General features: G+C 54.0%; 1 protein-coding gene across 8 annotated transcripts in view; it reads right to left on the reverse strand.

Annotated features, from left to right (window-relative positions):
• Nucleotides 1-250: 250 nt before the first annotated feature.
• The window catches only part of Syngap1 (synaptic Ras GTPase activating protein 1), a 33160-nt gene continuing 5626 nt past the window's right edge, over nucleotides 251-27784 (reverse strand). The window contains exons 3-20 of one of the 8 annotated variants that reach the window (XR_011372215.1): nucleotides 27412-27517; nucleotides 21118-21209; nucleotides 20545-20666; nucleotides 18526-18679; nucleotides 18315-18413; nucleotides 15202-15825; nucleotides 14959-15103; nucleotides 14614-14758; nucleotides 12923-13159; nucleotides 12581-12782; nucleotides 12208-12386; nucleotides 11530-11571; nucleotides 10113-11184; nucleotides 9558-9731; nucleotides 7191-7402; nucleotides 5965-6055; nucleotides 5070-5149; nucleotides 2113-2193 (exon numbers count right to left, since the gene is read on the reverse strand). Coding sequence is in view for 7 of the 8 variants with exons in the window: in XM_070023969.1 (XP_069880070.1) it covers nucleotides 2047-2193; nucleotides 5965-6055; nucleotides 7191-7402; nucleotides 9558-9731; nucleotides 10113-11184; nucleotides 11530-11571; nucleotides 12208-12386; nucleotides 12581-12782; nucleotides 12923-13159; nucleotides 14614-14758; nucleotides 14959-15103; nucleotides 15202-15825; nucleotides 18315-18413; nucleotides 18526-18679; nucleotides 20545-20666; nucleotides 21118-21209; nucleotides 21333-21450 (3855 nt within the window). In the remaining variant the exon portion in view is untranslated. Of the gene's footprint in view, nucleotides 2194-5069; nucleotides 5150-5964; nucleotides 6069-7190; nucleotides 7403-9557; nucleotides 9732-10112; nucleotides 11185-11529; nucleotides 11572-12207; nucleotides 12387-12580; nucleotides 12783-12922; nucleotides 13160-14613; nucleotides 14759-14958; nucleotides 15104-15201; nucleotides 15826-18314; nucleotides 18414-18525; nucleotides 18680-20544; nucleotides 20667-21117; nucleotides 21210-21332; nucleotides 24868-24973; nucleotides 25011-27411; nucleotides 27518-27784 lie in introns of those variants that run through there. The other 7 variants (XM_070023967.1, XM_070023966.1, XM_070023972.1 and 4 more) reach the window with 7 other exon arrangements.

Consider the following 27784-nt stretch of genomic DNA (forward strand, 5'->3'; position numbering starts at 1 on the left):
TGGTGTGTTCATCCTCAGCTTCCTTGGGGCTACGTGAAGCATTGGGGGGAAGGGCGGGGGGGAGAGTTAGGGTTAGTTTGGCCCGGGCAGATTCCTGCTCTAAGAACAAATCTCGCGGCCTGAGGAGCGATGGTGGCATCAGGCAGGGGCATATGGCTTTGCTCCCAGGCTGTCGGCTTCTCAAAAAATAATACTCTGATACCCTTCTGGTCCGTCTGTAGACCCCAGGTTAAGAAAGTCAGCACAGCAATAAAAGAACAATCTCCGTTTATTAAACATGATTTTTTCTGTTTCACCACACACTCCAGAAAAAAAGGAAATGGGGCTGGGAGTGGAGAAAAGGGAGAAGTGGGGGGGGGGGGGCAGAGAAGACGGGAGTGGGCTAGGGAGGGAGAACGAGAAAACAAAATAAAATAGGTAGGAAGAGCATCTTCCTACTCTTAAGGTGCTGAGTGGGAAGGGAAGCGGAGGGTCGGGGGGGAGGAGGGGGCCAGGAAGCTCTGTACAGAGGGGTCGCCCCCAGCCCACACACACACACACCCCGGATATGTACAGTACAAACCCCAGATAATTACAACAGCCAAAGAGAGGAAGAGGGGGGTCCGGAGGCAGGGCCTGAGGTGTGGGGAAAGCAGAGGAAAGGGCACAGGGATAAAATTTCACATATTTACAACTTTTATATAAGTATAAATTTGGCCCCGGCTGGGTGTATGTATGTTGGGGGAAGGGTCTGAAGGGGAACCGTCCATACAAAAGAAAGAAGGATGGAGTCTAGGAAGAGTCTCAATACCAAACGCAAGAAGGAATGAGGGGGCAAGGCTGAGTAGGGGATAGCAGTCAGGGAAGAGGGGGTGCCAGGGAGGGGCTTCTCCCTCCCCATGGCCTACCCACCCTGAACCCCATCCATCCTACCTCCCCTATCCCGCCAGAGAGCTATGTACAGAGAAACACCGAAAAATTGTGAGGCTGGCGGGAAAGAGGGAGGTGGAAGGAGACTGGGGCAGGGGGAGGATGAGAGGGAAGCCCAGCCCTGTCCTACCTCCCCCTGGGGGGACAGAGTCATGGAAAGGGGCCCCCCAACACCCCTCCTCTAACACAGGTCCCCCCACCCTGGGGGAGAGAGACATGGCTTTTCCTAGAGTAAATTCCCCCCTCCCCCTGGGAGTAGAGACCAAGAAGAGAGAGGGGAGGGGCAGAGGGACTGTGTGTGTGCCTGGTAGGGCAGATCAACTAGACTGTCCTCAACACACACACACACCCTCCTAAACCCTAACCCCTCACCCTAACCTCAATTCCACCCCACCCAACACACTGGGGGAGGGGGGGGCATAAGCCCCCTCACCCCGCTCTGGGACCAGCCGAGAGCAGATCAGGTGTGGAAGGAAGGGGAGACAACTCCCATTCCCTCCTTGCCGCCCCCTCCCTGCCCCGGTGGCCCCCTCCACCCCATCTGGGTTCTGGGTGGGGAGGGAGTAAATTTAAGAGTGGTAGGAGAAGGAGTTTGTGCGTGCTGAGCCCCCCCCAGACGCTCCTGAGAAATCAAGGGGTAATAGGGTCCCCTCACCCGGGGTCCCCTCCCCATAACAAGGGGGGCAGGGGAGGCCAAAATGGGGCGGTGGAGGGGAGTTAAGATTGTCAGCTCTGGTTACTGCTAAAAAAATCACCCTGAAGTTGAAAGTTTGGAGGTGCCACACCCCCAGGGTGGGAGTGAGGGTCTGTCCCCCAGTGCTCAGGGGAACAATGAGGCAGAGGATGGGGATAGCACCCCAGAGTGAAGGGGTCTGTGTGGGGTAGGTGGTATCCTAGGGCAAGGGTCCCTGGGGGTCAGGGGACAGCACCCGACAGGAAGGAAAAGAGGGCGGCTGAGGGTCCCCACTCTCCCTCCTGGAAATGGTGCAGTGGGGGGTGGGAGGGATTGGTGTCCCTCGAGGAGGCATTCAGGGAGGCAATCCCGCTGTCCCTCAGTGGTGTCCAGTCCTGGTAATTGGTGCTGTTCCAGGATGGGGTGCACAGGGAAGGAGAAGAAGGTCTGTGATGCTGGGTGGGCTAGTGGTCTGCGGTGTTTCGGAACTCGCCGTTCTCCGTGATCTGCAGCCGGGGTGGGGGGGGCGGGGCTGGGGGGGCCAGGCCATTCCAAGGTGGGGCCAGCGTCACACGCGGGTTTGTTGGACCCAAGGGGGGAAGCTGCCTCTCCTGCAAGACACCAAAGAGGGGAGCGCGGACTTATTGAGACGCATCGCGGGGACCTGGATGCTAGCCCCTAGCAGTAGCCTCCCCCACAGCCAGCCTACTCCACAGCCATGTCCACCCCCTCCTCCTAGGACAGTCCCCACAATCCTTCTGTTTTGTTTCTCACCTGCAGTATCTTCTGGGATCAGGGAATCTCATCCCCAGACTCCTTCAAGCCTTCACCCCAGAGTCACTCCATGAAACCACTCAGAAGCAGCAAGCTCCCTTGTCACCCCTCCCCCCCCCAGCCTAATCCCACTAGCTTCACCTATTTATCATCCCCTGCCCTGACCCCCCTCCCCCTTGTGGGACCCCCCTCCCTGCCCACCCCCAATCCCATGTAGGACTTTACATGGAGGAACCAGGGGCGGCAGTACAGCAAAACCTCATTAATCCAAACCCCTGTGGATTTGGAACTTTTTTCATAATTTGAACAGAAACTGGGCTTGAGTTTTCCTTTATCTGTGAAGAAAGGGTGTGCTAAGCAAATTAGTGGTGGAAATGTGTCTGTGGGAGGGGACATTTAACTTAAACCAGCAAACAGATTTCTCAAGCCTATCTACTCATTAAAGCATGCTCCCTGAGGGCCTGAGTGGAAAAGGCCTTATCCGTGAAGTTCTACTTACTGTATATATTTTGAAGACATACATTTCATTAAACAGACATTGTCATTCGGTCTTGTCACTTATTCAGAGTGACCATCTTCTCAAATATAACATCCCAAATGAGAGAGGTTTAACTGGGGTGAGAAGGGTCAGGGAAGTGATGTGGGAAGGGAAAATCTTGTGAGAGGGAGCCTCTCCCACATTCTATGGAAGTGACTGAGAACCTCTGCAGGAACACAGCAAGGCCCCAATCTCTGCATTCATACAATGCCAAAACTGGCTCTGATCCTTTCCACTCCCACCTTCCTTTCATTCCCTAGCTCTGGCCTCACAGCTGGAGGGTGAGGGGTGCCAGACCCCACGCCCACCCTTGGTTCTCACCACCTCCTATCTCTCCCTGTATCAACTCCTGGTTCTTGCCCTCAGAAAACTCTTCTGTTCCTCTGCCAGGAGAGAAGAAAGCTACCTGAGGTCCCCACACTTCTGGCACTTAACTTGGCTTTTTACAATTCAGGATCAGAACTACAAGGTTGAGATGGAGAAGTGGTTTAGAACAAATGTCTAAATTCCTGGGCCACAGGGTATTTAGTTAGGCCTGACAACCTATAGTTATCTCTGACCATCATTTCCAAAAGACACAAAGGCTCCCAGGGCAGCTCTTCCTTTCCATCCAAGATCAAAGATGCACCTAGAAGGTTACCTAAACTCTTGTCTTTAAGCACACTTCTGGCACTTAACTTGGCTTTTTACAATTCAGGCTCAGAACTACAAGGTTGAGATGGAGAAGTGGTTTAGAACAAATGTCTAAATTCCTGGGCCACAGGGTATTTAGTTAGGCCTGACAACCTATAGTTATCTCTGACCATCATTTCCAAAAGACACAAAGGCTCCCAGGGCAGCTCTTCCTTTCCATCCAAGATCAAAGATGCACCTAGAAGGTTACCTAAACTCTTGTCTTTAAGCAAGGCTGCCTCTCTTAGCTCCCTGATTATCTCATGCTCTGCTAGTCAGTGGGAGAGATGGGAGAGATTATATGTGGCTAGAGTACCCTGAGTATATATGGCAAGAGAGCAGGGGAAGGAACCCTCAGATTTCCTTCCCTCTACTTGTCTGCTCATGATGGCACATGGGCATGCCCCTTACACCCCCATGGACCTAAATTTAGAAAGTAGATAAATTAGGGTGCCATTATTCATTTTACAAAAGCATTCACTGCAGGAGTCCTTTAAATGATGAAGTCCCCTGGTGCCTTTTAGCATCTGTTTACAGATCACTAACTACTTTGACAGAGAGGCTGGGCAGGCAGAGAGTTAAAATTACAGTGCAAAGAGCCATTGCCCACTGCAGATCAATCCCACAGAAATAAAGCATCTCAGAAATGATAGCTGTGGCTGACAAGTTCCCATTTACTGGCTTTTAAGGTAGGATTACATAGGCAGCAAGGCCATGGGATGGTGGGAGAGGGGGAGTGAGTTCATTAGCAACCTGGACATGAGCTCTGACAGGAATAGAAGGTCATTTACCATGCTGTTCCTGGCATTTCTGCCTGGGAACCAGCATGGCTGTTGAGCCCTGACGGGATCAAGGGAGATAACCTCACCTCACTTCTCTCAGGCACCCAGGCTAGTCCATAGCCTAACAGCTGTCCAATATTCCCTCTTGTTCCTCCTAAGTCCCCTGAGTTCAAACTTCCCACTCCCAATTCTCACTAAGTGGGGAAAGAGCATGAGCACAACTATCTTTTGCCTCACAGTTCTAAGATGGGGAAGAGTAAAAGGAAAGGAACAGGAAGAAGGAGGGGTAGAAAACCAGGGTTAGGGAAGGAAGGGGAAATCCCAACGTACCTTTTGCAGTCAGGACAGCCCCTATTGGCCAGGGCCCCTCAACCCATCATTTTCCTCCACCCTTTTGAACCCACCCTAGCACCCCACCCCCAAGGACGCTCTGGTGAAATGGGGGGTGACAGACATACATTGGAGAGGTAGAGGAAGGGAAGGGTGTAATCAGGAGGTGTGGGTTTGGAGGGAAGAGTGGGACCTGTGAATGTGCTAGGTCCAGCTTGGGTGAAATTCAGTACTTGTACTAAAGCATCACAGGGTGATTGTGGGGGCATCAGCCAGTGCGCTCTGATGGTGCCATGGGAGGGTCTACGAGGAGGTGTCAGGAGGGTAGGGTCTGAGGGCGCTCTCTGGGTGTGGAAGGCAGCAGTGAGAGGGGAGAGGCTTCATGACCAACCTGCAGTGGTCCGGAGTCACCTCCCCCAGTGTCCTCCGCCCGTGGTCAAAGCGGAACCAGGAGAATTACCTGATGAGGAGCTGCAGGGGGAGAGAGTGGGGTCATGGGGTCAGGGCCTTCGTGGTAGTGACAGAGAGGCCTGGTGGTCAGAGCAGAGGAAGGAGTCATGGGTAGGGAAGAACAGGATCTGGGGACAGCAAGGAGGGAGAGGCCACCAAGCTGGCTGGGAAGCATAGAGGGTAGCAGCAGGGAGCCCGATAGTGAGTCGAGCGGGAGGCCAGAGAAGGCCAAAGGAAGAGGGGTGGATTTAGGCACTGAAGAAAGGGGTTAATAGGAGGCCCTCGGGATCTGAAGAGTTGGGAAGAGGAAACTATATCAGAGCTTCCAGGGAGTCAGACTATAGGGAGGTAGAAGAAGCGAGGTGATGGGGACTCCAAGTCTCTAAGGGCTTGAGGACACTACAGTTCAGACTGCCCCATGCTTCATTCTAGCAAAGAGCAACTTTTAGCCCTTCTAGCCCAGCAAGAACAGATTAGAGAGGCTGAACTCTGCCTTGAACAGGAGCGAACAAAGGCACAGCAGCGGTTCAGAGAAGAGGTGAGAACGTGGCAGAGGCTGAGGTTCTGGTAGGAGGTCCTGAGATGCAGACAGGAGTGGGAAGACGGGCAGGAAGGCACGGGGTGGGGCTGACACTGCCAGGAGTGACATAGGCACAGATGATGGAATGAAGATGGGTCACTGAGGGGCTGCATGGGGGGAGCAGCCGGCAGACGAACGGAGGACAATGGGAGACGGATGTGATGGGGCTGGGGTGGCTGGTGCAGTGAGTGCACAAAGGACAGTGGGATGGATGGGGATGGGACACGGAGAAGATAAATGACATTGTAATTTCCACCTGAGCGTCGAGCAGCCTCTTCTTGGGTTCAGGCAGCGGCTCAGCCATGGCGGGGTGGTCCCGGCGCAGCTCCTCCTCCACCAGCATCAGCCTGAAGGGACGGGCTTCAGTGGGGTTAGTGGCGGGCACAGGCTGGGCTCCTGCCCATGAAACTCCTGACTGCCTCAGACATCCTTCTCCCCTTCCTGCAGAATCTCCATTGTTACCCAGAAGACTCCTTTGTCACTCAGGGTCCTCCACCTTCCTCTTAGAGACCCTCATGTCTCCCTACTGAAGACAGACTTCTGTCCTTAAAGACCTCTGACACCCAAACACCCCAGCCCTCCTTCCTCTGTAGAACCTCTGTGGCTGAACACCTGGCTTCTACCTCCAGTGACATCCCAAGATACCCCTTGCCCAGGGCCCAGGACTGGTCTCCATAATTAGTATGCCCAGCTTTCCCTGCCTTTGGTGAAGATTCTGAAGGTCATATGAAGGCTATCAGTAAAAAAAACAGGTACCAAAATGTTTTGGGTTTTTTTTCGCCAGTCATGGGGCCTGAACTCTGGGCCTGGGCACGGTCCCTCAGCACTTCAGCTCAAGGCTAGCACTCTACCACTGGAGCCACAGCACCACTTCCAGCTTTTTTGCTTATGTGGTGCTGAGGAATCGAACCCAGGGCCTCATGCATGCAAGGCAAGCACTCTACCACTGAGCCACCTTCCCAGCCCCAAGCCATTCTATTTCTTACTCCAACATTTACAAGGGATCAAAATGAAGCTGGCTCTGCTTAGAGTGAGGTTTGAATTCTCCACCCTTGATTTTCAAGATAACTAACCCCCCCTTGATGAGATGCCTACTTTGGGGAGTCAGAAACAAGCACAGTCGCAAAGACGCTTTTTGATGAAACCCTTTGCCAAGGCTGGAGAAGGAGCTCTGTCCTGGAGTACTCAGGGCTCCTGTGACTAGGGTCCCTGCTTTGCTCTGGGGTGAGCTTCACACGCCGAGTTGAGAGGTAACCTGTGGGCAGTTCTGGCCTAGGCTGCAGCCAGACACTGGTTGCTACATATCCCAAGGGCTTCAGAAGTTACTCATCAGCAGGTTTCTCCCCACAAGGTGATAAGCGGCGACTCCTTGGAAGAGCCTGATGGGACCCCCTGAATCGGGCAGGGATCTGGAAAAGCAGCCCAGTCCCTGCTCCTTTCAGCCTCACGCTCCCTTGCCACCCTCCCCGGGCCGCCCCTCACCTGCCAATGATGCTCTTGATCTGTGAGTCCTTTTCCACTTGCTGCTGCCTCAGCCGCTTCTCACTTTGCTCCAGTCGGGCTTGATACTGCATCAGGATTTTGCTGGTTTGTTCTTCCTGAGACAGCAGCCTCCGCTCATACTCTTCCAGCTTCCGATTGGACATGTGGAGCCGCTCCTTCAGTGAGTGGATCTCCTCCTCGTACTCCTTCACCTGCCCGCCGGGCACATGACCCCGCACTATGAGGGGCGCCCTTCCCTGACCCCACCAACCAGTCCCTATCCTCGTCTACCCCCGAGAGCCACTGCATGGAGGAGCATCAAATCCTCTCCCTTCCTGTGGACCATACTCAGCATGCTTGAGAGAAGGCCCAGCAGGATGCTGAGGCTCACTCAAGATGGAACAAGGTTACAGACCCACACCCTAACAGGTGTATCTGTGCCTGCACATGCTTTTCAGCACAGAGCCACCTAGACACACCTTGTGCAAATGTTCCTAGAAATGAAAGATGGAGGGATTCATCAGCTCCAAGCTGAGATTGAGTATGTGGGAGAGAGATAGGAAGAAAGGACACTGGACTGGAGTGGGGCAGGGATAGGTATATCCTACATGTGACTTTTCTTAAGTGTCCTGGGGACTGTAGGTCATCAAGGGGCTCTGAGGCTGAAAATCTAGGAATACCACTGCAAATAGAACCCTGGAGTTCCACAGCCAAAAGGACTCAGTCATTTTAGTATTTTTTTCAATTTTTGTTTACAAGAATTATTTTATATTTCCTATAGACTCTATGTGCTGCCTAATATGGTAGCCACAAGCCACATGTAGCTTTTTTTTTTTTTTTCCAGTGCTAGGGATTGAACCCAGGGCCTCACCACCAAGCAACATGTAGTTATTTCAAAGTTAAATTATTTATTTTGGGGGGGGGGTCCGGTCATGGGTCTGAACTCTGGGCCTGGGCGCTGTCCCTCAGCTCTTCAGCTCAAGGCTAGCTCTCTACCACTTGAGCCACAGCACCACTTCTGGCTTTTTTTGTTCTGCTTATGTGGTGCTGAGGAATCGAACCCAGGGCCTCATGCATGCAAGGCAAGCGCTCTACCACTGAGCCACCTTCCCAGCACCCAATAATTTATTTCTTGAATCATGACAAGTCACACATCTAATACAATAGCCACTAGCCACATGTAGCTACCATTCTTTTTTTTTTTTTTTTTTTTTTTGTCGGTCGTGGGGCTTGAACTCTGGGCCTGAACACTGTCCCTCAGCTCTTCAGCTCAAGGCTAGTGTGCTCTACCACTTGAGCTACAGCGCTACTTCTGGTTTTCTGGTGGTTTATTGGAGATAAAAGTTTCATGGACTTTCCTGCCCGGGCTGGCTTTGAACCGCAATCCTCAGCTCTCAGCCTCCTGAGTAGCTAGGATTACAGGCGTGAGCCACCGGCGCCCGGCATTGTTAACAGTGCACATGACAGGACTTTTCATCACTGCACAAAGTTCTATTGGAGAAAACTAGTCTGACGCCTTCTCAACAATTTTCCTCCCTTATTTGAAGTAGAGACTGGAGGAAGAACCTGAGAGGTTTTTACCATTCTGTGAAGGGGAAAAATATATAAACAACCCCCTTCTGGGTGCAGAGGAGAGATGTGAGTTCACTGTTTATGATAGGTGCCTTGGAGAATTGGGGCTTCATTTGCTCTTGAACTCGCTGGACCAAGTCCATTAAGTCAGTGCAACATTACCTATGCTCCAACTTCTTCCTAAAACGCTACATGGTAGTCATAGGCTTTTTATATATGACCTAATCCTGCAGTCACCCTTTTCCAGGCCCTTCCTGCAAATTACCTGCAGATGCCTCAAGACTCTTAGGACTATCTGCCCTCAGTTCCCACCAACCAAGATTCTGTAGAGTCCTTATCCCATTGAGGAATCTGTACCAATTTAGATCATGTAACCCACACCCACTGAGTCTCTGCCACCCACACTCATAGGTCAGTGATTGGGTACCCCAGCCATTGCTTGCACAGCCTCTGCCAGGCTGAGCTGAGTAGCTCCCACTGCTAGTGAAGGAAAATTTCCCTTCCTGAGCAGTCCCAGAAGTAGGGGTAAGATTGTCTCTGGGGAAGAACATGGCAGCAAGCCTAATTACAACATGTTTCTCTCCAGTCTATACTGTACATAACCCACAAAATAGAGTTTAATCACTTTTTAAATGGATTGTCATCTTGTCTCCCTTAATGACCTGAAGCCTTCTCAAAATGGAACCAGGTCCTTTTCTTTTCACCATAACTATCTGAGCCTGTATGTTTTGCTTGGAGGGACTAAAGTGAAAAGGGGAGCTAGGACTGGAGGGAGGGAGGGCAGGGCCAGCGTACCCTATCTAGCCGGCTCTCATCCATGGATTTCGAGTACTCCTTGAGCTTGTACTCTTCCCGTTCAATGTGGGCGCTCTCAATGTCCGCCGACAGGTGAGGCATATTGGAGACCCAAGCCACAGTTCGTTCAGAGGCTGGCATCGTGGGGTTCAGCGTGGATGGCGTCTGAGAATGCTGGGGCACGGCAAGGTAGAGGCAGACAAGACAGCAGAAAGGAAGGAAAAGGCAGGATGCATTTAGAGAGAAAAAAATGGAGCCAGCAACTGATATAGCCCCAGACCCACTCCCATAGTCAACCCTTCTCCCCTCGCAATGCTAGGGAAGGAAATAATTGGTTTTATCTTCCCTCTGGAGGCAGAGTACTATGAGGGCAGGCATTTTTGTGTTCACTGTGCCTAATAAGCACATGGCACATTGCAGGCAATTACGTTTTGTTTAAAGAACCAGAGGAGGGAAGAAAACCCCATGCTTGTGGCCTCCCTACCCATCACCCCATTTCCTCTTTCCCTCCCAGCTCTTCGCCCACCCCACCACTTCCCTCCTACCCTCACCTACCTGCTTGGTGATGGAGGGCTTCAGCCCTCCACCCCCTCCGCCACCGCTGCCCCCGCTGCCCCCAATGCTGCCCTCCTTGCTGAGGCTCTGTTGCCGTGGACGGGAGGGGCCGTAACTCGGCTCTGGGGACTGCAATAGGTTCCCGCTGGATGGCCGGGGTTTCTGGGCAGCGCTGACCGTCAACTGCTGAGACTTGCCCCTCTGCAAGGGAGGCGGCTGGCCCCCGCCACCCCCACCACTGCCCCCACCACTCCCACCTCCGGGCCCTGAGGGAGCTGGCCTCTGGGGACCGATGGTGATCTGGGGAGGGGACAGCATATGCTGCAGGTTGTCCTGGAGTGAGAGCTGCCGACGGGTGAAGTCAGTGCCAGAGGGTCCAAACTCATCACTGTAACTGTGGCTGTGAAGGATGGAGGCGGCGGGGGGCTTGGGGACCCCGGAGGAGAGGTCCTCACTCTTGCTATAGCCATGGAATGGGGCAAAGGTGTCCCCTGGGGGCTCTCCACCTCGGTGGTGATGGTGGTGGTGGTGATGATGATGCGACGAGGGTGGGCCGTGGCCGCCACCCCCTCCGTGGCCCCCTGGGGGTCCTGGCCCATCAGCAGCCATATGGAAGAGAGGGTTCTGGAAGGAGAGGGGGATGCGCAGTTGCTGGGCAGGGACACCGTCCGTGGTGACACCCATCTGGCTGAGGCGCATGCCAGCTGCCGTGATGGATGAGCCACTCCCCTGGGAGAGGCGTCCAGCAGGTGCAGGCCGAAGCCCCAGGGCCGCTGTCAGTGAGGCCTGGCTTGAGTGCAACAGGTCTCCAACAGCTGCCAGGTTGGAAACGCTACTGCTGTTGAGGCGGCCACCGGGCCCATCACCTTGCAGGTCCAGCATGGACACACTCTTATTGACACTCAGCATCTTCTGCTCTGGCTCTGTGATGTCCGAGCTGCTTGTGCAATATGCTGGTGAGGACCGGGCCAGTGGCGGCCTGCTCACATAGAACAGGTCTTTACCCCCACCAGGTGGCGGCGGGGGAGGTTTTTCCTTGGTGGGGGAGGGGAGGCGAGCCATGTCCATAGAGCTGTCAGAAGGGAAGGAGACACACAAGCAGAAGGTAAGTCCAGGGCTACTGGCACCTGAGCCTGCTGTGGTCTGGTAAAGGCCTGGAGTGTAAAGTGGGACCCAGGGCAGGGCTCAGAGCTGGTGGTGGCAGCCCTGAAGAGGCAGGCAGGGATGCAGGAGGGGACAGGGGGGAAAAGGGAAAGGACAAGGCCCCCTCCAAGGACAGGGGTGAGAACTACAGCAGGAGAAGGGATGAGGGCCAGTTTGGGCAGATATGGAGGAGATGAGGTGCACTGAGGAGAGGAGAGGAGGAGGGCGAAGGCCAGTGGAGCAAGAGAGGGCTGGGGAGGGGAGAGCCCCTCACCTGTTGAGGCCTCGTGCCATGAAGGACTGAAGGTCGATGGAGCTGGAGAGAGATGGGAAGAGGGGCGAGCACAGACAGATGGAGAGAGGTATGGATGGATGGAAGGAGTGGCCAGAATAGTGGGATGGGTGTAGCATCATGGAGGAAGAGACATGAGCAGAGGAACAGCAGGGTGATCATCAAATAAGGAACAGCCGCTGAGGCCCAGGCCCACCCTATCAGACCAGATGCAGTGGCCCCTAAGCAGGCTTCCAGCTGCTGCTTGTCTAAGGGCTGGATCGTGGAGGGAGGCTCTGCAAGGTTCTGCGGGGACCGGGGAGGGCGCTTATTTGCCAAGCCCCACCGTGATAGGGGCTATTTTGAAACTACATGGCTGAAACAAGTGCTGGCCAAAGCTCGGTCTGGAGACAGGCATGGGCAGGCAGAAAAACCAAGGCAAGTGAGAGCTTGCAATGGGCATCCCCTGGGCTTCCAGCTAAGCTCCAAGCACTTCTGAGGCTCTGGCTCCTTCTGGCTTTGAAGGCTTCCCACTGCCTGCAACCTGTCTTCTTACCATTTTCCCCGAGAACTTGCTGCCTTTCCCCTTTCAAGCCCTACAAAGATGCATGTGGGGCCCAGTGAGACGTATCCAGAACAGGTGAGGGATCCCAGGATATAGGGGTGGAGGTCCCAACTCACCTGTTGAGGTCCCGCATCATGTAGCCCTGCATCTCTGCCGATGGCCCCCGCAGCACCACAGGCTGAGGCCGGGGCCGCTCACTCTGGCGGCTCGGCTGCCTTTGGATGTTGGGGTTCCTCAGGGCTGTGCTGATATCATTGAGGAGCCGGGGTAGTGGGCCCAGCTTCAGGAGGGCTTCCTAGAAGGGCAAGGCTGTTACCTGGGGGCTGAGTGACCAGGTTTAAGAGGGCCACAGAGGGTGTCTGAGCTAGAGTCGTGTTGGTAACATTTCAGGGAATGGGCAAAGGAGAGAAATCTGTATGGAGGGCAGTTTCTCAGGCCTCAGGTGTCAATAAAAGTGCCTGGGATGGGGCAAAGGGGGCATTTGCTGACCTTGCTGAGCTGGGGCAGCACCTCCCAAAGTAGGGCATGCAGTGTGGAGAGCTCGCGGCCCAAGTCAATGTAGCCCTCAAAGCTACTGCTGTTGGTCAACGTGTCCAGGTTGGAGATCTCGTACAGGAACTGCTGCATGGAACCCCACTCCAGCTCCAGAAACTCATTCATGAAACCCAGAAAGTCCTCCTTTGAGGTAAACCTGGCCAAGGGATCCAGACAGTAGAGGTCACACAGGTGCAGAAGGTCTCACACCCAGCCCTGTCTCAGGGTCTCTGGGAACTCAGGGGACCCTTCTTGCCCCCTACAGCCTGACCCCACCCTGCCTATAGCCTCCCTCACTTGGAAAAGTTGGCCAGGTTCTGGATGACCTTGGCGATGAGGGTGAGGGTTCGTGAGGTCTGCTCATCTGGGTACTCCTGCATGAGCCCAAAGAGACTGGGCGACATAATGGCTGGGCAGAGGAAGCGCAGGAAGAGCGAGGCGCTGATGAGTCTGTCCGCGATGTCCTCCCGGCCCCGCTCTGCACAGCGCAATCTCCAAGATGCAAACACCTCCTTCAGCTCCCTCGGGAACACGCTGGGGGGAAGGGATGGGGAGACAGAGAGAGAGAAAGAGAAAGAGAGAGACCGGGACTGAGCCCCAGAGACCCTCAGCTTCCAGGGAACATGCTGAGGGGGTGGCAGGAGGTGAGGGTGTGGAGACAGAGGTGGGAGAGACAGGGAGAAAGAGACCGCAGGAGGAAGAGGCAAGGCTGCTGGAAGCAGAGGACCATGGTAGAGGGGACAGACAGATTCTGGAGAGAGAAATGGAGGGGGAAAGGTGAGGGGAAAGAGACACGTGGGAGAGTGACAGAGGGGTGGGTGAGAAAGACAAGGAGAGGAGGAGAAGAAAAACAGACACCAGGGAGAGACAGAGATGGGAGAGAGATGGAGGGTCACTTGAGATACAGGGAGCTCGGACCCCCCAACTCTTCTGGATTCCAGGGAAATGGGGATGGATGTGCCCCAGGCATGATCCCCAGTCCCTGGAATGGCTCAGAGCTTACTCTTCCCCGCCCCCAGTACCACTTCAATGTCCCACTGACACCTTAAACTTGACTAGTGTAAAAAGGAGCTCACCATCGCCCCCACACCTCCAACTGGCTCCTCCTCCTGACTTTCCTGGTTCTGTCAATGAGGCCACCGGTCTCCCAACCACCAGCCTCATGGCCTCTTGAGTCATCTCTGACTCCCCACAGACGTGGCCCCCTCCTTTCCAATCCACTGAAAGCTCCCCACCCATCTCTCAGCTGGTCCTTGCAACAGCCTCCTTCTATGTTTCCTGTCACCATCTTTACTCAAGATATGATATTTATGCCTGACCTATTAATCACAGCCCCCAACAGCCTGGACTTCATTCTCCCTACTCTCTAATTTTGATCACCCACCAGCTACCTCTACTGATGGATTAATTTTCTCAATCCTGCTTTTTCCTGGTACCCAACACCTTTAGTCACATCTCTTGGCCTACAAAAGAGACTCCAGAACCTTCCAGATTCTAACTAATTCTCTGTCCACACATCTCCCATTCCACATCCATTATGAACCACATACTCCACTAAGCCTCTTTTAGTTGTCACTCCCTGCAAGCTCCTGGGTCTTCTTACCCTCATCTATGTGCCTGTCCCACGGTTTTCAGAAATCTCTCTGCCCACCGTAAGCAAACCCAGTGCTAAAAACCTAGTCCCAGGCACCTCTTCCTTATCTCAAAGCCCTGCCTTTGCAGATTTGGCATTGCACAGAGGACCCTCCTTCAGCACTTAACATAGTAGTGGTTCTTTCCCTTGTTGTGCATCTCAATTGTCCCTACTCGTTCTGGTGTAGGCTCCTCTGAGAGAGCAGGGACCAGGCCTATGCACCTGTCTGCTCTACAGCACCCAGAATAATGCTTTGCCCATAACTGGTGCTCAGTCCTCTTGGAGGATGGACAGATGGATGAACAGATGAACACACAATTGCCCCAACCCCCCAGCCCAGCGTTCCCAGTCTCACCAATGGGAGTTGACCACCTTGCACAAGGCCAACTCACAGCACATTCGCAGGTTGGCCTGGTGCTCTGCCAAACTGGATGCGGTACATTTGATGGGATCTACTTCGCAGTTCTCCTCGGATTCATACAGCGCACGGATGAACTCCCCTGGGGGGTGGGGACACAACAGGGAGTAGTCACACTCTCCAAGGGCAGGGACAAGGGTCCCTGGCTTGGAGAATGGCAAAGTCAAGCGGTTGGAGACTAGGATCCTGTGACTGAGGGTAACACGAGGAGTGGGGAATCTGCGTCTGAAGTTGGGAAAGGTATCTGGTGGGTTTGGGAAGGGGCCTGGAGGTGGGCCATACCAATGGCATCCTTGAGGTATTTCTGACCAATCAGTCTCATATACTCTTCTATGGCTTTAGTGGCGAGCGTGTTCTCGCGGAATATGAGGTGCTCTCGTTCCATGAACCGGTCTACCTCTGACATGGCCATGTCTGAAAGGAAGTCCTGGGGCCCAGAAAAACCCAAGAGTCAGTCCAGTCCTCCTTGTCCCCCGCATCACTGCTGACTCCCAAGCCACTTTTCCCTGAAGGCACAGTACCCACCTTGGCCTTGCCTGTACTCTGCAGGATATGAACCAGTGCACTGGCAACCTCTTCCTTGCCCTTGACATTCAGGGCGGGCTCTAATACTGCACACAGCATCCGATAATGGTTGGTGACATACTCTGCAAACTCTTTATACAACTCCATGGGCAGGATGCTCATTGTCTGGTAACGTGCCTTCAGCCTCACCGCCGGACAACCTCCTTTACCCTTGCCCCCTGAGCCACTCCCGGAACCCCCTCCCCCTCCTGACCCCATGCCCCCAGATCCCCCACTGCCTGTTGGTAGGGTCACAGGGTACCACTGCTCTGTGAAGTGGCGCCCAGCCAGGGTGGCCACTGGCACAGTCACCAGGCCCACATAGCCCGCCTTGTCCTTCTTGCGCTTTTTGTCTGAGTCACGATATAGATGCAGCCGCAGGGCACGGACAGCCGGCAGGTTGTTAAACTCAAAGTGCTCGCCCCAGAAGACGGTGTCCCCCGAGGCTGAGCGAGGCTTGGAGGTGGTGCGTGCATATAGCATGTCATCCAGGCAGAGCTCACAGTAGTAGCGCTTCTTGGGGGGCAGTTCTCGGGCCTCTATGATCCATAGTTTCAGCACATTATCTACCCGGCGGCTGTTGTCCTGGCATGGGGAGGTGTTAGGATGGATAAAAGAAAAAGGGACAGAAAGACAGAGAGACCAAAAGAGGAGAGACAGTGAGAAAGTGGGATGGAGAGAGCCATCCTAAGGCTGAGAAACTGGGTTGAACAGTTTCTCCCCCCTTCCCCAATTTATGTCCATCCAGAACCTGTGAATGTGACCTCATTCATAAATAAGATCCTTGCAGAGGCAATCAAATAAAGATGAGGGCGTACTGGATTGGGGTGTACCCTTAGTCCAGTGGCTAATGGCTTTATTATATGGAGAGGGCGATCTGGAGATAGAGATGTACAGAAGAAAGCTTACCATGTAGGAGGCAAAAAACTAGATGGATCTAGCTATCCAGGGGCAGGGAACCTTTTTTCTGTCAAAAGTCATTTAGATATTATAACATCATTTGTGGGCCACTTAAAATTATCAGTACAGGAAAACAAACTTTGGGAAGCTGTCAAGAAATGTACTTGTTTGTCCTGTCATGTGCCAGATGATTTGAAGGGCTTCATATGACCTACAGCCCACCCAGTCATTCCTCACCCCTGCACCAAAGATGTCCAAGGATTGCTGGGAGAGGTAAAGGACTCTCCTTGAGCCACAGCTCCCCTCTGGCCTTTTTGGTGGTTAACTGGAGGTAAGAGTTTCATGGAAGCTGGGCGCCAATGGCTCATACCTATAATCCTAGCTACTCGGGAGGCTGAGATCTGAGGATCACAGTTCAAAACCAGCCTGGGCAGGAAAGCCTGTGAGACTCTTTTGTCTCCAATTAACCACCAGAAAACCAGAAGTGGTGCAGAAGTAGTAGATCACTAGGCTCAGGGACAGAATTCAGGCTCTGAATTCAAGCCCCATTACCGACTCCCTCACCCCCACCCCCCCCAAAAAAAAAGTTTCATAGACTTTCCTGCCCAGGCTGGCTCTGAACCACAATCCTCAGATCTCAAGCTTCCCAAGCTGCTAGTATTACAGGCATGAGCCACTGGCACTCAGCTTAGGTAGAATTTTTTACTGGGGAGGCAGACAGGGCCTTTTGCTTGCTCAGCAGGTACTCTTACCATTTGAGCCATGCTCCTAGTCCTTTATGTTTTCATTATTTTTCCCCATTTTTATATGATCCTCACTCTTTTTGCCTGGGCCAGCTTGGAACACTTCCAGGTGTGTTTCATTACATCTAACATTTTATTAGTTGAGATCTCTTGAACTTTCTGGCCGGGGTGGCCTTGAACCTCAATCTTCCTAAGCTCAGTCTCCCAGTTATCTAGGACTACAGGTGTGACTCACCTTACTTAGGTAGAATTTTTTAAGAAAGAAACTGTGGCTCAGGTGGTAAAGTGTTTGCTTATCCTGAATTCAAGCCCCAGTACTGATCCCCCCCCCAAAAAAACCCAAAATTCACAAAAACATTCTTAGGAAGGGCATTAAGGTTGCAAGTGTAACTCAAATGGTAGAACATTTGCCTAGCAAGCACAAGAGCCTGAATTCAAACCTTAGCACTGACCAAATAGACTACCATTTGAAAAATAAGAATCCCCTCCTGCCCCCCTCCCAGAGGAGGGAGATTAGGACTGTGAGTGAGCTTGCTAGAAACTGAGTGAGGGAGACTAGCTGACAAAACTGAAGGCATTTCTCCTGGGAAATAAAAGTCTTAGGAAGGCCACAGATTTGTAGAATGTTTGTGCCAAAGGGACCTGAGAGGTCATCCAGTCCAACTCCCTTCCCACCCATTTTACAAAGAGGAAACTAAGTAGGGTACGAAGACTTGACCAGCTGAATTTTGTGGATCCCAAAAAAAACAGTGCAAGTGGGAGCTGGGCGACCACCTGTCTGATGTTAATGAGGCATTACCGCCTGCAAAAAAGGTGGATCACAGCTGACAAATCAGAGCCCAGTCACTTAGGATTCCTATAGGAGGTAAACATCCTGAGGTCGGGTAGCAGTCTGGATAGGAAAAGAAGGGCTAGGAAGGTCACTCAGTGGTACAGTGCTTGCCTGGCATGCATGAGGCCCTGGGTTCGATTCCTCAGCACCACATAAGCAGAAAAAGCTGGAAGTGGTGCTGTGGCTCAAGTGGTAGAGTGCTAGCCTTGAGCTGAAGAGCTGAGGGACAGAGCTCAGGCCCAGAGTTCAGGCCCCACGACCCACCAAAAAAAAACAACAAAAAAAAAGGGATTCAAGGACAGTGGCACACCTGTAATCAATCCCAGCTGATGAGAGGCAGGTAGATCACAAGTTTGAGCCCAGAAACAGCAAAGGTGGAGAGACCCTGTCCCCAAATGCAAAATAAAAATCAAAGGGCTAGGGGAATGGCACATGTGATAGAGTTTGCCCAGCATGTATAAGGCCCTCAGGGTCCAATCCTCAATTAAAAAAAAAAAAGAATGAAAACCCTTTCCTTTAGCCAATTAGACCTCCAGCCTCCTTTTGTGGCTTGTCTTTTGTCCTAGACATACTATCCATGTCTCCTTACTCTCCAATACCTTGTTGGGTTTTACTGCGCGTTGTAGATTCTCGATCCATTTGTCCCTCTCAGCTGCAGACCGACAGGCAAAGCATTTTGTTCCAGATGATGTTGTCACCTAGAAAGGGGTGTAGAATTAAGAGCTCAAGCTCCAGAGCAGAGGTGGCTCCCACCATTACTTCCTCCCAGGCCTATCCTAGCCCAGAGGCTAGGATAGACCCAGTAAGTACCTCAAAACAGAACTCCTGGCCCAGAATAGAGCTGTGCACTGGCTTGATAATAGAATCTTCATCCAAGTTAAGCTCCAAGGCTTCAGCTGCACTGCTTGGACTCAGCAGGGATTCATGGGAGTGAGACTCCTTAAAGCTTTGCATCAGCCGGGCCCTGGCAGGTGGGGAGTTTGAGGAGAGGATCAGGAACACGACTCTCCCTACACACTCAAGAGCCCTGCCTCATCACATGGCTCTGGAGTGCAGACTTGCAGAGAAGACCTCCTGAACCCCTCCATACACAGACTCGAACTCACAGAAAGAAAACCCAGCCTCCTCTGGAAAAGGTCACGGGGGCATGAGAGAAACCTGGAACACCCCTACCCTCACTAAGGAGTTGAAAGGACTAGGGACACCCAGAAATACATCAATTCAGAATTGGGCAATGCAGAAAAAGAAGGAGGGAGGGTGTAGGAAGAATAAAACGAAATGAAAAAAAAAAAAAAAAAAAAAGAAAGGGCCTAGACTAAGTAGGGCCTCTAGTTGACCCCAGAAAACCAGAGACTCAATATAAGGTAAAAATGGAAACAAACTGGAGTAATACAGAAGATATGATATGGTCTGCCTGGACCTGACACACAGTACCAACATTTCATGATAGAAAAAAATGAATGGATGGATGGATGGATGAATGAATGAGTAAGGTAAGAAGATAAATTTTAGCAGAGAATGAGAGAATGAGGAAAGACATGGAAGAAAGAAAAGAAAGCCATGGGAAGAAAGGGGCAGACTGAAGGTCAGAGATTGGAGATGGGAACGGAGGAAGAAGGAGAGGAAGGGCAAAGACTAAGGGGAGAAAAGGCATGTGCAGCAAGACAGAGTGAAAAGAAGCAAAGGAGGGGCCAATAGAGAGAGATGGACAGGACAGAGATGAGAGCCGACATGCACACAGCACTGCGGAGGAGCAGAAGGTAAATGGAGCTGGGGGAACAGAATGGGGGGGGGGGATAGCAGAACAAGCGTGTGGAGATGGGTAGGGGATGAAGAGTGGAGAGCAGTCGGGAAGCAGGAGGGGGAGCTTGGGTGTGGGAGCCTCCATGAAGTTATTTATAGCAGCCCCGTCATCACAGGCACTGGCTGCCGTCAGCGCCACGCTCCCCCGGCCCCCCACCCCCGCGGCCAGGAATACCATGCCCTCACCCCCTGCTGGTCCCAAATCCAGCTCTGGTGACATGGGTGGGGGGGGCAGGGAAAGGTGTGATTCACCTTATCCCTAACCCCTACCTGCCCAATTCCAGGGACAACTAGCCGTGAAAGGGGTGGGGAGTGGGAAATGGACAGGGTTCTCCCCAGGGAAGTGACTGGATGGGGGAAACCCAGAGAGTGACCGCAAGAAGGAGATAACAGAGGCAGACAGCACAGCGAGAGGTCTGAAGTTCAGCCTCAGGGCAGTGGCCCTTGGACTGGTGCTTCTCCGAGCCAAATTCACCCCTCCCAACCTCTGCTCCTCATTCTGTCACCCTGCACACCTGTCCTAGCCTACCCTCCCCAGTTTTCCTCTTCACTGTCCCTTCCCCCTTCCATTGATGAGGCCCCTGAGCCCTAGACTTTCCCTGCTAACATGACCCTTGCCCCCACTCCAACCTGCTGGCCCCTTCCCTCACACCTTTCCCCCCTCCCATCCTTAGATTCCTTTTCTAGGCTGGCTTTGTCACTTCTTTCTGTCCCTCTGTACATGTCCCTAGATCCTGGGCTAGAGCCTATCTTCTGTTAGCCTGAGGCACCCTCCTTCACTTCACCTTCACCCCCTTTCTTATCCCTATGGGTCCTCTCTCTGCACCCTACTGATGCTCAAAGCCTAGCCTGGCTCCTCTCTGTCCTCCCTCTGGCCTGTTCCTGACCATCCATGACATCCCTCAACCAATCTAAGCTTTTCAGCCTTTGTATTCAGGTAGTCTTCTCTTGCCCCTCTCCCCCACCCTGTGCCCCAGAACCCCTATATCACAAGTATCTTTATCCCACATGCTGCAGCCCCTGTACCTGTCATGGTCAGCACTTCGGAAGCGAGGCAGGATCTGGCGAAAGCTGCTGGTCCGGTCAAGTTTGGGTTGTGACTTGGTGCGTTTGATGGAGCTTTTTAGCCGCCGGCTCAGGAAGCCTTGCTGGGGAGGAAATGGGAATAGGGGTGGGTTGGGGTAGGACCAGCTCTCTACCTACTCATCCTCTTCTAGTAGAGTCCTTGGAAGGTAGTGGGATGGAAGACAGGAAAGTCTCTAGTGGCAAGGAAAGAGGGATAGGAGCCCTGATACCAGTTTGTCTTCTTTGCTCCCACGGGTGCGTGCCTGCCGTGTGGTGAAAGCAAATACACAAACACACACCAGCTTGGAGAAGGTGGGAGGGCTGGTCCGAGAAGCAGGGGGCAGAGCCAAGAGGGGGGAAACCAAAGAGGTGCAGGGACTCTCTCTCTCTCTCTCTCTCTCTCTTTCTCTCTCTCCCTCTCCTTCTCCCTCTCCCTCCTGCCTGCCCCCTTTTTCAGAATCCTTAGACTCCAGCTGGGGCTGGAGGGGAGGAGGCCCAGCTGAGCTACATCTGGCAGCACTTCCATTCACTCACCGAGGGCCGGAAGGGTGCAGCGGGGGCGGCCTCCATGCTGTACTGCTTCCCCCCTGGGACACTCTTCCTCCTCGAGCGACCCAAGTGGTATTCTGGAGGGGGGGAAAGGATCCAAGGAAAAGTTGGGGAGGGGTCCTAGGGGAAGGGCTGTTCGCCACCCTGACCCCAACCCACTCCCCTCCCTCCCTCAGCCCCTCAGCTCTGGCCTCACCTACCCCCTGGAAAACAGCAGGAAGAGCAGCGGCGACGGAGAGGCTGGCGGTGGGAAGGAGGGGGCAAGGAACCAGAGCCAGAGCCCCCTGAGGGGGATGGGGTGGGTGGCCGTAAGCCCATGACTGGGGTCCAGTCAGCAAGGTGACATGGCCAAAAGGATCAGTAAAACCCCAGTAATGGAGGCTAGCAGAAGACCCAGGGAGGCTAAGTCCCTGCTGCCCATCCCCCCAGGAGGGACTAGCTGGGAGATCAAGATGGGTTAAAGGTCATTGCCTGTGGGCAGTCTTTCCTCTTCTCCCAGTGGGGACATCCCCCATTTGCCCCCCACCTCCCAGGACCCCTGACTATGGGGAAGGCCAGGGCTGCCTCTCATGACCCCCTCCCTGGACTGGAGGGGGAAGTCTCCAAAAGGACCTGTGAGGAGTGGTAGGGGGAGAAGCCTGTGGACAGAAAACCCAAGGAAGGGGCAGATGGGGCAATGGAGAAAAAGCCAGTTCCACGTGCACTGCAGTGGCAGGGACCCAGAGGGAAGGGGAAGAAGGAGAAAGAAAAGAATGCCGGGGAGTGGGCAGAGCCGGCAGTCAGGGTTCTGGGGACTCCCAAATAAAGGTAGCAGAGGAGGAGGGGAGATGAATGCGGATGAAGCTCAGCCAGCTAAGAGTCTAGAAGGATGGCAGCTCTCGGAAGAGGGAAGCTGAGGCTCTGCTGCCAGGGAATTTATAGGGGCCGAGGGGCTGGCTGGAGGAGAATCAAAGTGAGGGGATGCCAAGCTCCGGCTCCAGCTCCAGAATGGCTGCCCAGGCCTGGGCTCCCCCCTCAGCCCCACAGTCACCACTGCAGCCAATGGGGGGGCAGGTGCTGCATCAGGGGCGGGGCCACTATCTCCACAGCAACAAGAAGCTACAGGCTGGGGGGGGGGGGCAAGACCGGAAGAGCTGCCTGTTAACCCTCTAGGTTCCTAAACAGAATGAGGGAGGACCATGTTACATTTTTCACTGCTTCCAGAATTGCAAATTGCCTTACAGTCAGTCCTCTTCTTCCTTTGACCTGCAAACCCTGGTTTACACACAAAATCTGGATGCCATGACACAAGAACTCTTTCAGTCTCTCAGGAGCACTTGTAGAAAGCACAGAAACATTGAGCTGTGAGGGGTGCATGTATATTAGAGCCACAATACTAAAATAAATAGGGATCTATGTGCTCCAGAGACATACAGACAACTGTGAACATAGGGTTAACAGGAATTCACATTCTAAGACCCTGAGCCCCATGCATCCCCACATGCTTAGACATATGTGACCACTGCAACAAAGGAGTACATACTTGAAGTCTGACACCTACATGAGAGCTACTGGCGTGGGTTTTATGGCCCAAATCCTTTGGGCCATCATGTGGACAGCACACCACAGACATTAACATGTAAACTCTAGGACAACTCAAGTCCCCAAACAAGGGAATACAAGTTTAACTCCTCAGACACAGCCTTGAATATACCATGTCCAATCCCTGCACAATCTCCAGACCATAATCTCAACCACATAAAGGAATCCCTGTGTCCTGAAAGTACAAACACCCTCCAGTCCCATGAAAAGTACTAACACATGGGTTCTCTCACAGGACAGTCCCCGTTTTCTCCCTAGTTCTTCCCTAACTCTAACACCTGCATTGAGATTGCTGGGGGTCGGGGTGGGGGGGGGAGAGGGAAGAGCAGATGTGTTTCATTGATCCTTCTGCTATACGGTAAGCAATGCATACAAGGGCCCAGCACTTCTTTCCAGTCCATTTCTCTGCATTTCTCAAGTATGGCTGCCTCACTGTCATTTCAGGGAACCTTGCTCAGCCATTAGCATCACACACATACAGCATCTCTAATAAAGGGTAATAAAATCCAACTTTAAATCTACTAAAATTCTGCTCTGGAATGAAAGGATTAACATGGGGAAAAGAAATTGCTAATTGGTTTGCTTGGTTCTTGGAATATACCTTATACCTATTACCAGGAGCTAAGATCTATGAACTCACACATAAGTCGCAGGTACATAGGCCACATACACATATGCTTACAAAGACTCTCACTGCAGCAAAGAATAGCAGAAACAAGAGAAAAAGTGTGTGGGGGGTGCAGAGTAATGAAAAAACAAGACATCCTGTTATGAGTGTTGCATGCACTAATAACACAGCACACACAGCCATGCACACACACAAAACTAATAACACAGCACACATAGCCATGCACACACACAAAACAAACCTGAAAAGCTTTGACTGCAATGCTGGGTCTCTGTGTCCCATCCGCACGATGTATACACGCATGCACATGCATAACAGCCACCTACACATACCCGTAACACAGGCATTGTGCATACACCCACACATGTACACACCCTGTATACACATACAATTGCACTCTCTCTCTCTCACACACACACACAGCAAGGACTTGGACTCCTGCCTCTCCAATGTCTCTAATCTTGTCATCACCCACAGAATCTCCCCCCTGCGTTCCAATCCCCCAAATCCCTAACCTTCTCTTTTGCCTTTCTTCTCCATGCCCAGCTGGCAGCTCTCAAGGAGAGCCAGGGGAGAAAGGTTGCCAGAGGATGAAGAATAGGGATGGAAAGGGAGCAGAGCTCTACCATCTCTCCTCTGACAGGTCTGAGCCAGCCCCTATGCCTGGGTAGCCTCCAGATTCCAACTAATTCTACAAGGCCTCGTGCATCTCCCCACCTTCTTAGAGAACACTTTACAGAAAGGCCCAACTGTCTCGTCTCCCTGCCTCCCAGTTCCCCATCTTAAGCCTATCCTCTCCTCTCTTCTAAGTCTGGCTCAGCTCTCTCTCACATCCCCATTCTCCAGCAATTCTTTCTCCCTGAGTCTCTGGAAGCCTTTCTCATTCCTCCTCTGCCCTGTTCTCCCCACTTTTCTTCTTTACCCCACTCTTCTTTTTGAGCTTCTCTGTTCCCACTCTGGGACCAGGGAGGGGTTCACACCTGCCTAGTCCAAAGGTGTTTCTTTCATGCACCATAAGATTCCAAGGTACACACACTCACACTTTCTCCTCCCCACCACCACTCACACACCACCCACACCCAGACACGCCCTGGACACCAGTGCTGGGATTGACACAGATACTAGGGCAAATGCAGGAACACATGCAAAGACACACACCTGCCACCAGGGACACGGAAAATTCTGCTCATGCAGCCAGCCACACATTCCTACACACACGAGGCTAATCGGAGGCCAGCCTCCACCAGGGACATGCATGTTCAGGGTCAGAGGTGACAAGGCAGTGCTGGCCCAAAAGACCCTCAGGCAGGAAACCGGCAGAGGCAGGATGAGACCGGACAGGCTTGCACGCGACTGACTGCACAAGTGGGCACGAGGAGCTGGGCCCCGTGTGCACATGGCACCAACACACATGGGGGACAGGAGCGTGGACGCGAACACATAAGCGCGCGCGCGCACGCGCGGACACGGACACACACACACACACACACACACACACACACACTCAGGGGCGCCCCTTGCAGCCAGGGCTCCAGGACCCCCACAAGCCGGCGCCGCCCCCGCGCGCTCACAAACCTGCCCCCACGAGGCCGTGCCGACCCCCCCCACCTCCGCGGCCCCCCCTCCGGTTACCATAACTCCCCCCACTCGGAAGATGCAGCGAGAACATGCGGAGGGAGCAGCTGCCGCCGCCGCCGCCGCCGCCGCGGCCTCCCCACCCCCCCACCCGCGCCCCCGCACACGCGCGCCCCCGCCCCACGCGCGCGCGGCGCCCCCCCCCGCCCGCCAGGCCCCGCCCTTACCTCGCACCGCCCCCCGGGGGGGTCGAGGGTGTCCCCGGTGGGGGAAGGGCCCCGCCCCTGCGCGGGGGAGGGGCGGGGTGCGGAGGGAGAGGGGGCGGCGCGAACCGCGCCGCCCGACGCGGTGGGGGCGGCGGCGGGGCCCGGGACGGCCGGACGGCCGCGCGGTGACGGCCGCGGGAACGGCTCCCTCCACCGCCGCTCCCGCCGCTGCCGCCGTTGCCCGGGCCCCGCCGCCGTTGCTAGGCGACCGCTGCTGCCGTGGCCGCCTCTGTCACGAGCCCCGTCGCCCAGAGACAGCACGAGAAAGACGGGGGAGGGGGACATGGGGACCCCCAAAACCAACTGGTCCTTCCACCATCGTCTCTGAGCAGGACCCTCTCCTCACCAATAAACAAATACAATGGAATAAAATAAAAAAAGCCCCGCGAGGGCTGGGGGTTGCGGCTCCACCCAGCAAAGGAGGAGCCCCGATTCCAATGCCCCTCAAAGGTCCTGCGACCTCTCCCGTCTGGAAAGCCCACAGCCTCGGCAGGCAAACACCTTCGCAGATCAGAGCCCCCAAGGGTCCCGACGACCCCGTGACCACTGCACACTGGCCATGTCCTCTACACGGTCCACTTCGCGCTCAAGACCGCAAACGTTCACCAGCTATCAACTCGGACGAAACCCTGCCCCATATATATGCATATATGCATGTATATAGGTATAAATGCATATATGTACATTTAGATGCATGCTCCGGGAGCCCCTTCTGTCCTCTACAGGACCCCAACACAGCAATGTCCACATACCATCTCGACTCCAAACATACCTGTGCCCCCACCCCCAAAACACAAGACCCATAGACCCCTGCAACAGACCCCCTAGACTCTGAGGACTCAGGGTAAGGAGAAAGATGGAGAACATGTGGGCAGAGTGGTCAACCACAGGGCACATGATAAACCAGCGCTCTGCCAGCTGGTGCCATTCTGGCCTGGGCACAAAGGTCCACACACAAGCACCAGACAGGGACATGACATACATCCATGCACACCAATGCTCGGATTTGACAGACATCACACATACTCTCTACACACAGTGCACCACCGCCTGGCTTTGCCTCACAAGAGATATGCTACCTACCCGCCACCCCCCATGGTCAGAGGTTTCCATGACAGTGACACGAGGTCCCAGAGCTGGCCCCTGGGGCAGTGAACCCTGGATTACCTAGAGGGAGCCAAGGGATAGGGACAAGCCACTGACTGTCTAAGGAAGCCACTAGAAAGCCTGGATCCATGGGGAGAGGGGAAACTGGTGGGAGAAAGGGATCACTTGGGGCTTGGAGAGATGGAGGACCTAATCTAGGGTCCTGGGAGGGAAATTCAGAAGAAGGGGGCAGTGGCGAGGGGGTTTCCGGGGCCTGAGGGCGTCTCTCTGCACCTTGGCTGCAGATCTCTGTTCTCTGCCTTCATCTCCCCTCACTGTTCCCATGGAAACCTTTTAAGCGAACTTCTCAGGAAGACAAAAATCTTTTTTTAAATGACTAAAGAGGGGGGTGGGGGTAGAAAGGGGGAGGGAGAGGAAGAGACAGATGGAGAGAGGGAGAGAGTTGGAGAGACAGACTGAGATAGCTGTACAGACAGACAGAAAGGAGATGAAATGGGGTCTGATGGGAGTTTGCTGGGAACAGAGGGGAAGGCACTGGGAAATCAAGAAAGGGTACCTTGAAAATAAAGAGAAATCGGGGAAGTGAAAAAGAAAAAGGGGGCGATTCAACTGCAGAAAATAGAAGCAGTTGATGAGAAGAGGGGGGAAAAGGGCGGGGGGGGGGGATAAGAAGAGAGGGAGGGGCCACCGGCCTGAAGGTCTAGAAGAAGAATTCAGAGCATGAGGGTGGGGGGGTGGGACAGAGGTCTGGAGGGAGGGCAGGAAGTAGGTCATCCTCTCCAAGATCCCAGACCAATGGACGGGAGGGCCAGGGGCAGGCACGCTTAACAGAAAGCTGAAGATCTAAGGAGACTATTTTTACAAGCACCGGGAAAACAGTCAAACTTCGCTGCTGGAGAGGAAAATGGGAGCGCAGCAGAGCAAGGACGCGCTGGGGCCTCAGGCACAGCCACGGTCCCGCCCCGCAGCTCCGACTGGGTGGGCGCCGCCTCTCCGGGAGGAGGCGGAGACTCTGCCTCCGCCCCCTCCCGCCCCCCCCACCCCCGCCCGGCCTTCCCCCGTCCACCTCCAGCCCTGTCCCCGCCACTGTCCGGGGCACGAGAGCCTACTCGGCCGCCGTACCATGCTCGCCGTGGGGCCGCCCCTCCACTGGCACGGAGACCGTGCGTCTCAGCAGTTTGTTGCGGCTGGACTCGCTCCTCCGGTCCCGGATCAGAAGGGGGTGTATCTAGGGGATGCGGGGGGGGGGGTCAGACCTCACTGGCCCGTGTCGTCCCTCCTCTCCCCCCTCCCCCACAACCCTCCACAGAATGCGGGCCCCATTCCACCCAGCCTGCCACCTCCTGCCCCTGCCCACTCTTCAGGTGTCTCTGGGTGGGGAGATTTCTCTTTGCCTCCTCTCCCTTCTCCTCCCTTCTCCTTCTCCAGCTTCCCACCCCAACCCCCTACCCCCCACCCCACCGTCTCATCCACTTCTTTTCTCCTGCCATTTCTT

Source organism: Dipodomys merriami, unplaced genomic scaffold (assembly GCF_024711535.1).
Source record: "Dipodomys merriami isolate MVZ:Mamm:240054 unplaced genomic scaffold, mDipMer1.0.p SCAF_16, whole genome shotgun sequence".
NCBI classification, from domain to species: domain Eukaryota; kingdom Metazoa; phylum Chordata; class Mammalia; order Rodentia; family Heteromyidae; genus Dipodomys; species Dipodomys merriami.